At 42.3% G+C, this 8,906-nt stretch overlaps 1 protein-coding gene across 1 annotated transcript; it reads left to right on the top strand.

The window, feature by feature from the left end:
* The first annotated feature begins 884 nt into the window (after positions 1 to 884).
* Positions 885 to 8,899, top strand: IDH3A (isocitrate dehydrogenase (NAD(+)) 3 catalytic subunit alpha). Its single transcript, XM_026709572.2, has 11 exons — positions 885 to 1,129; positions 3,035 to 3,097; positions 3,980 to 4,063; positions 4,256 to 4,370; positions 4,600 to 4,787; positions 4,961 to 5,094; positions 5,429 to 5,531; positions 5,626 to 5,690; positions 5,929 to 6,013; positions 6,444 to 6,596; positions 7,139 to 8,899. The coding sequence occupies exons 1-11, from the start codon at positions 1,103 to 1,105 to the stop codon at positions 7,220 to 7,222; spliced, it is 1,101 nt and encodes a 366-aa protein (XP_026565357.1). The 5' UTR covers positions 885 to 1,102; the 3' UTR covers positions 7,223 to 8,899.
* The last annotated feature ends 7 nt before the right edge of the window (positions 8,900 to 8,906 follow it).

Raw genomic sequence — 8,906 nt, 5'->3', positions numbered from 1 at the left:
TCTATTCCACTCTATTCTATTCTTATTCTATTCCACTCTATTCTATTCTATTTACTCTACTCTATTCTTTCTATGCTATTCTTATTCCTATTCTATTCCATTTCATTCTATTCCATTCCGTATTTTCTATTCTATTCTATTCTATATATTTTACATTCTATTCTGTTCCATTCTATTCTTATTCCTTATTCTATACTTGTTATTCTGTTCTGTCCTACTCTATTCTATTCTATTCTATTTATTCTTATTCCTTATCTATTCTTATTATTCTATTCTATTCTATTCTATTCTATTCTATTCTATTCTATTCTATTCTATTCTAATTCTATTCCACTCTATTCTATTCTATTTACTCTACTCTATTCTTTCTATGCTATTCTTATTCCTATTCCATTTCATTCTATTCCATTCTGTATTTTCTATTCTATTCTATTCTATTCTATTCTATTCTATTCTATATATTTTACATTCTATTCTGTTCCATTCTATTCTTATTTCTTATTCTGCTTGTTATTCTGTTCTGTTCTACTCTATTCTATTCTATTTATACTCTATTCTTATTCCTTATCTATTCTTATTATTCTATTCTATTCTAAATTCTATTCTATTCCTATTTTTCTATATTTTAATTCTATTCTATTCCTATTCTATTTCTTATTCTTTTCTTTTCTTTTCTATTCTATTCTAAATTCTATTCTATTCCTATTCTATTCTATTCTATTCTATTCTTTCTAGAGACTCTCCTCTTTCTTCTCCATTCGCCCATAGACACTATGAAATCAGGTGAGGTCACGTGGCGAGTCTTAGTACTTTGCATAGCCCCGCCCTCAACAGCTCTAGGTGCCGCACGGACCAATCAGGAAAGGCTCCTCCCTGGTCGTCGCGGAGGTGGGATGGGGCGTAGGCCTCCCCGCCTCCCACCAATCCGCTGCCGGCCCGGGGTAGTCGGCGGGCGCTGATTGGGCGGCGCATCCCCAGCGCAGCACCGGCGTGGAGGCCGCGGCCGATTCCTTCTCTTCGGACCCGCGGCGTGAGCGTCAAGCCGGCCCGAGCCGGCGGAGGAGGTGAAAGGGTCGCCGCTGCTGCCTCCGCTCCCTTCGCCATGGCTACGTCTTCCTGGGTTCCGAAGGTGAGGCGGGCCCTGAGGTGACCTTGGCTTCTCCCTTAGGAGGACCCCCGGGTGGCCCCGTGGGAAGTCTCGCGAGAGTTGGATCGCCCCTCCCTTCCCGGCTTTGCGGGGGGGACATTCCGTGACTCCCGCTCGGGCGCCCTTTGACGGGTTCGCCCTTGGCGCTTCGCGGGGTCAGGAACCACAACTCCCGGCAGGCCCTTCCCTTGACAGGCGCGCGGGGGTTGCTGGGAGCTGCAGTCCGGCAACTGCCTCGACTCAATTGCGGTCCCCGGCTCTTCCGGGGGGAGCGAACCACAACTCCCGGCAGCCCCTGCGGGGTAGGCCAGGAAGAAGGGGAGGAGGAGGAGGACTGCTTGGAAGTCGTCGCCCTGTTTCCCCCCCCCGGGGGCCTGGCTGCATCGGGGTTGAGTGGCAGGTGTGACCCCGCTCTTGGGAAAGGATTCCTGTTATTCACAGGCTCATCATTTGTCTGCTGGCTGCTATTATTTATCCTGACTTGTTTAATATTATCTATCATCTCTATCTATCTACATCTATCTGTCTGTCTATCCATCCATCTCTGTTTATATCTATGTCTATATCTATCTCATCTGTTCATTTATCCATTTCTGTTTAGATCTACGTCCATCATCTGTCTGTCTGTCTATCAATCTATCTCTATGTCCATCCATCATTTATCATCTATTATCTAATCTACCGACCTCTATGTCCATCCGTCATTTATCAATTCTCTCTCTAATCTATCATCTATATCTATCCATCTGTTTATCTCTATCTACATCTATCATCTATCTCTATGTCCATCCATCATTCGTCTCTATCTAATCTATTATCTATGTCTATCATCTACCTATCTACCTACCTCTATGTCCATCCGTCATTTAACAGTTCTCTCTCTAATCTATGTCTATCATCTTATCTATATCTATCCATCTGTTTATCTACATCTATCATCCATCAATCTCTATGTCCATCCATCATTCATCAACTCTATCTAATCTATTATCTATGTCTATCATCTATCATCTATCTTATCTATATCTATCCATCTGTTTATCTACATCTATCATCTATCTATGTCTATCCATCATTCATCATCTCTATCTAATCTATTATCTATGTCTATCATCTACCTACCTACCTATCTACCTACCTCTATGTCCATCCGTCATTTATCAATTCTCTCTCTAATCTATCATCTATGTCTATCATCTATCTTATCGATATCTATCCATCTGTTTATCTCTATCTACATCTATCATCTGCCTACCTCTATGTCCATCCATCATTTATCAATTCTCTCTCTAATCTATCATCTATGTCTATTATCTGTCTATCTGTCTGTCTATCTATCTATCTATCTATCTATCTATCTATCTATCTATCTATCTATCTATCTATCTATCTATCCATCCATCCATCCATCCATCCATCCATCCAAACAACCAACTGATAAATACTGATTGATCTTGGTAGGCGGAGGCACAATTTTTTTTCCTCCCCAAAAACTGAGCCCGACCACACAGTTTCGTAGCAAAGCACAGGTGTAGAGCTAGTATCTGATATTTCCCATACTACAAAGAAAAATAATAATAATGCAAGACAATTTCTGATAATAATGTAAAGCTGCAGGACAAGGGCTGCGGCTGTGTTTGGTATTCCCTTTATGGTGCTTTGGGATGCCCAGAGTTCCCTGCAAGTGAGTGACAGGGAGGGGTATCTCTGCCCTCTTCAGTTTGATTGGTTTTCTGGCCAATTGAGAACCCCACTGCATGGTGCTGCTTCTCCTGAACTGATTTGTTTAGTTACTTGTACTTACAATTGGTTTGATTTAATACAGAAGATGCTTTCCTGTTAGTCTGGCTGCTAAAATTAACTATATTCTTATTTTTGTTGCTATAGGTCTTTCATTTTCTTGGGGGTTTCAGAATTCAGAAACAGGTGGCCCGAAATTTTGCTAGTACTGTGAGTATATTAATTGTTGTTTTTTTTCCCCCTTCCTTTTTAAAGACACTTTACAAGAGGGTTGTAGAATACGAAAATAAGACCAAGCTGGCTGAGGGATTCAGGAAGTTAAAGTCCACATGTCTTAACGTTGCCACGATTGAAAAACACAGCTTTAAAGCAGTGGAGAGTAGAAGGAAAAGAGGTTAGTTCCTGTTTTCGCACATTTTCCGTGTGGAAAATGTGCGGAAAACAGGAACTAACAGGAACTAACCTCTTTCCGTGTGGAAAATGTGTAGAAAATAAATTCTCTTTAACGGGGAGAGTGCTAGGAGCATACAAAGCACTACAGGCATGAAGTTGCTAAAATGTTGTGGATGAATTGCAAAACATTGTTCCAAACTCAAAATGCTCGAAACCGTCCAGATCACGTTTGAGGCAGCTACTTGCCACTCGGGATTCGGCACCCACCAAGTTAACAGCCAGGCAAGGGTCAACTTTTAGATGATGTGGGGAAATAGGGATTGGCTCTCGATGGTTCTCAGAGTAGTGGATTGGAATGGCTGGCATGAACAGATTTGTACCCTAATTGTGTCACAAAACTTGCAAGGTTTACTTCATAATCAGATCAACCTTTTTATTTCATTGTTTACAGCAGGAGTGGGCAACCTCAGCCCTCACCCACCCCTTTTAAAACAAAGAAAGCAAACCCCTTTACATAATAACCTGAACCATTTCACGTTGCAAGGATGATGTCTCAGTTCTGTATCCAAAAAAAGCTAGCAGGTCAGGGAAGCCCAAAAGAATAAAAGCTGCAGTTGAGTAAAAAAAAGGCATAGAAATCACAGGGCATCCTTTAAAGTCCAAATAATCTACAGCTGTTTTTTTTTTCTTCCCTTTTAGTCTCGTACGGTAACGTTGATCCCAGGAGATGGTATTGGGCCTGAAATTTCTGCTGCTGTGGTGGAGATTTTTGAAGCTGCTAAGGTAAACCCGGTCACGGATGCCTTCATGGGTTTGATTATCCCTACGGAATAAACCGTGGCCTTATTCCTTGACAGCGCTTTCTTGCTTGAGGCTCTGCCAACGCTTTTTAAAAAGTGTAACTTAATTATCTATCTCTGAGGACAACAATGAGGATGGTTGATAATGCCAAAAAAAAAACAAACATGTTTTTAGGTCCCTGTTCAGTTTGAAGAAAGAATTGTGACTGCCATCCAAGGACCAGGAGGGAAATGGATGATACCACAAGATGCCAAAGAGTCTATGGACAAGAACAAAATAGGATTAAAAGGTACTTGGCCGGAAAGGAAGAACTATTAAGTTTTGCTGCAGTTCTGGAAATAAGCTTGAATTCCACTATATAACGGTGGGATATACACCAAGAAGGTTCCGTTTCTTGTTTCTTTTTAAATCACGTTTTAGTGTGCGTGTTAAAAAAAAAAAAGTTGCTTTGTTGACTGCCAGTTTCTAAATGTTGTGCTGCCAGCGAGGACTTTCCCAAATCTCTGTTTGTCTTCCAGGCCCTTTGAAAACTCCCATAGCTGCCGGCCACCCATCCATGAATTTGCTGCTCCGTAAAACATTTGACCTGTATGCCAACATCCGCCCTTGCGTGTCCATCGAGGGCTACAGGACCCCTTACACGGATGTGGACATCGTCACCATACGGGAGAACACGGAAGGCGAATACAGCGGCATCGAGCACGTGGTATGTGGTTCGAGTGGACATTCATTCCAGCCATCCAGATGATGCAGGTTGCTTGGATTGAACCAAACACCTAAATGAAATTAACTTTTAACCGCCGCTTAACTTGGTTTTTCATTTAAAAGAAAACACCCCTTTTTTTTTCGCTACTTGCTTAACCTTTGTGTGTCTTTCAGATTGTGGATGGTGTTGTGCAGAGCATTAAACTCATCACCGAGGATGCAAGCAAGCGGATTGCTGATTTTGCTTTTGAATATGCCAGGAATAATCAGAGGAGCAAAGTTACGGCTGTGCACAAAGCTAACATTATGTAGGTGGTGAGGAAATGACTCCAGGCCCTTCCAATTCTAATCCCAGTTTTCAGAATCCTAACTGCTTTTTTTTTTTTTTTAACCACGCCATTTTTTCTGCGGCGACACATTATCAGAGAAAGGAGAGGTTGTGTTTTGGAGGCTTATTTTTGGCAGACAGATATTATTCAATTTTAAGACTCCATCCCCGTTCTCCGCTTTTCCAAATTAACTCGCTAAAAGAAAGCTTTGATGATTGCTTAGCTGCAGGTGATTGAAGACTACTGTGAAATAAATAAATAACCCGTGTGTACCCCTAGACCCACAATCCGTGTTGCTTTTCTTGGCGTGCAGGCGAATGTCTGATGGCCTCTTTCTGAGAAAATGCAGAGAAGCCGCCGAAAACTGTAAAGATATTAAGTTTAATGAAATGTACCTCGACACCGTGTGTCTGAATGTGAGTATGTAATTGCATACGAGGAGTCATTTAAGCAGCCACAGTTCTGGTTACGTTAAAAACAACCGTTACCTGTTCTTTCTTTTTGCTTCAGATGGTGCAGGATCCATCTAAGTTTGACGTCCTCGTCATGCCAAATTTGTACGGGGACATCCTTAGGCAAGTAGCTTTGAGTTGATTGTGATCCATCTAGGAGGGAAGTGGGTGATAGGTCCACAGCTTCTACTTCCAAATCTTCTCTTCTGACGCGACCTGATTGTGCTTCCCTGCCACAAAGCTTGGGGTTCTCCGTTGGGCTTCTCAAATATCTTCCACTGCAAAGGCTAATTGTCCTTTCCCCCCATCCTCTTCTTTGTGTGTGTGTGTGTGTGTTTGTGAATTTTTTTTTTCCTTTCAGCGATCTGTGCGCAGGCTTGATCGGGGGCCTTGGTGTGACTCCCAGCGGGAATATCGGTGCTAACGGAGTTGCAATCTTTGAATCGGTAAGGTTTTGATTGTGACATGGGCTTAGCTTGTTAGTGTCAACTCACAACTATTTCTCTTTTCTTTTAGAGTTGTCAGCAGAAAGAGAGTGCAGGAAGTAATGCATACCATAGATAATTGCTAGGTAGCCAAAGCTTCTGGCGCGCAAAATTATGACTGGAGAGCATGATTGATGACTCTTGACTATGGATGTGTCCCATTGGAGAATATACATGCAGGGGGCGGGGGGAAAGACCAGGGTCAAGGGTGAGATGAATGATGTGTCTCAGTGTCGGCTGCACCCACATAACACCGACACGTTTCACTCCTAATGGTTTTTTTTTTTTAAACTCTGAGAGAAACTCATGAGTTGAACCGGGGTGGATGGTCGGAGCCTAGACTGGAGTGGTAGCGATGGGTCAGTGGGATGAGGATGCTTCCTCTTCGCAGGTTCACGGAACGGCTCCGGATATTGCCGGGAAAGACTTGGCCAACCCAACGGCGCTTCTCTTGAGTGCAGTCATGATGCTACGCCACATGGAAATGCCAGACTTCGCCATGAAAATAGAAACGGCCTGCTTCGAGACTATCAAAGACCAGAAGGTAGATTTTGCTAAGGTTCCCCAAACTGAGGTGACTTGGGGAAGGCCACGTTACGGGTTGGAATGCCTGTTTATTTAGGTCTAGGGCTTCCCTGTGTGTAATCCATAGTACTTCTCCCAAAATTAGTTAGGCATTGACTAGGTCAGGAGTGGGTAGCAACATTACGGCATGCTGGCTCAGGAATTCTGAGAGTCGAGGTCCACCGGTTGTGAAGTCGCCATCGCTGCCCACCCCTGCATTTAGGTGATGATGGTTTTATCACCCTCTGCTGTTAACTACTGTATAAATGATGCTGTTAACACTATCAATTATAAACAGCAGGTGACCAAAGATGCCAAAAGTTGCATCCCCTACCAGACTCGAAAGCAGAAACTCTGAATTTATTCTGCCTTTCGGTACAAATCTTCTAAAATGGAAGCTTTATTCATGTGCGGCCTATACATCTGATAGTAGAAAAATGCGATCGGGTAGCCTGTTCAGTTTTCATAAATGACCTTAAGTTCCATGCGCAACGAGCAAAATTTCCCCTTTTCCAATTTTAGGTCTTGACCAAAGATTTGGGAGGCAACGCCAAATGTTCGGAGTTCACCGCAGAGATCTGCCGTAGAGTGAGAGCCATGGAATAGAGGTCTTCTCCGTGTCGTCCTGGTTTCAATCCCTCCTAAAGGATGCTGTTATTTATTACATGTCACGTCCATTTTTTTTTCATTTTCTAGAAATAAACTCCCATTTCCATTTTTTGCTTGACACAATAAAATTGTTAGCTCCCCTTACATTTCAGACTCTTCCACTTTCCAGAAACCTTCCAAAACTTGAAGTTTTTTTCTTTTTCTCTCTCACCCCAGCAGTAGAAGACACTCCTCAAGCTGTCCTTAAGCAGCTTCCTGGCCTTAAAAATAGCACAAAATTTAAAAAAAAATTCCTTTGGAAATAGAATGATTTTTCCACTACTCACTCCTGGAGCCTTTCCAAAGCGTAAAGACTTAAAACTGGGCATTTCAACTCGTGTACATAAAATGTCAAATATCGAGATTTTAAGGGCAGAAGGAATATATCATTCAGTGGTAAAAAACAACAACAACCATGTTATCCTGTTGCAGCTTCAGTATTTATTTTTTTTATACCTCATCTCTGGCTCGCTCTAGCCTTTTCCGGCGCTGGTCCATTATATCAATTGCCTTTGTCCGCTGCTGATTATGAAAAGAAGGCTAATGCTTTTTTTAAAAAACAAAAACAAATATTTATCTCGGTGAATATCAAATATATATTTTGGGGTTAGAATGTATCTGCAGGACTTTTGTATCGTGCTTGGAGTTTATACAGCTTTAGGTTATATTTCATTGCGCTGCTCTGCGGTGAACTGGATTTCAAGGCACTATGGTTAAAAAATAATAATAATCAGAAATGTATTCGGTGACATGGAGGATGTTGAGGGTCACTTGATTTGTTTTTGTTCCAGGTGATGTGAGCAAAGACACAAAATACATGCTAAGTTGGGAGTTTTCTTGCACAAGGATCAACGAATAAATCTGACTTTGTCTCGTGGGAACAGATGTTGGTGGAAGAGAGAAATTGCAGAGATGCTGGTACGAAAGCATCAATGTTTCTGCTGCCAGGGGCGCTTCCAATCCTCCTTAAAGGAAAGTTGGAATCTTTCCCCCTTTTTCTTGGAAGTTCTCTTGGCCTTTCTTTACGTAGAACACTAACGATGCAAACCTCTAGAACAGGAGTGTCCAACCTTGGCGTCTTTGAAGACTTGCAGACTTCAGCTCCCAGATCGCCACGCTGGCTGGGGAATTCTGGGAATTGAAGTCTGCAAGTCTTAAAAAGGTGCCAAGATTGGACACCTCTATTTTTAGAATATCTTGCATTGATTTCCCTGCTTCTCTCTGGCACTTGTGGCAGATTCCCATTTGCTTTCCAAATTGGAGATACGAGCTACGGCAGGACCAACGGTCTAACCAGGACTGCCAACCTCCAAGCTTGGTGGGGGGGATTTTGGGGAGGGAGATTGTATTCATTCCTATTGAAATCACACCGGCAAAACTGCTTGCGTTGCTACCAAGAATTCCGTTCGATATTCTCACTGGTCAGAAAAATAGCCGTGAGGTAGCCAGCTATCTTGTGTGTGATTCCGCGCAGTGTTTAATGCAGTTACTTTCATATCTTGGTATGGGCTGAAAACCTGGGAAACTATCTTTGACTGATCAGAATGTGAGTTTTTGCAGCTGTCTGTAATAAATGAGGTAAGGGCAAGCCATTTGATGCATAAGGAGAGGAAAATAAAAGACTTTACAAAGAAATATCTTG

The sequence above is a fragment of the Pseudonaja textilis genome, chromosome 13 (assembly GCF_049901715.1).
Source record: "Pseudonaja textilis isolate UNSWEBS1 chromosome 13, rPseTex1.2, whole genome shotgun sequence".
Taxonomy (NCBI): Eukaryota; Metazoa; Chordata; class Lepidosauria; order Squamata; family Elapidae; genus Pseudonaja; species Pseudonaja textilis.
The sequence above is the reverse complement of the archived record's forward strand: the minus strand, read 5'-3'. Positions and strand labels throughout refer to the sequence as shown.

Excerpts from the sequence above, each read along its gene's own strand:
- IDH3A (XM_026709572.2), top strand. The coding sequence starts at position 1,103 with ATGGCTACGTCTTCCTGGGTTCCGAAG. Across the intron at positions 5,095-5,428 it reads GTGCACAAAGCTAACATTAT|GCGAATGTCTGATGGCCTCT; the intron begins GTAGGTGGTGAG and ends CTTGGCGTGCAG. Across the intron at positions 5,532-5,625 it reads TCGACACCGTGTGTCTGAAT|ATGGTGCAGGATCCATCTAA; the intron begins GTGAGTATGTAA and ends TTTTTGCTTCAG.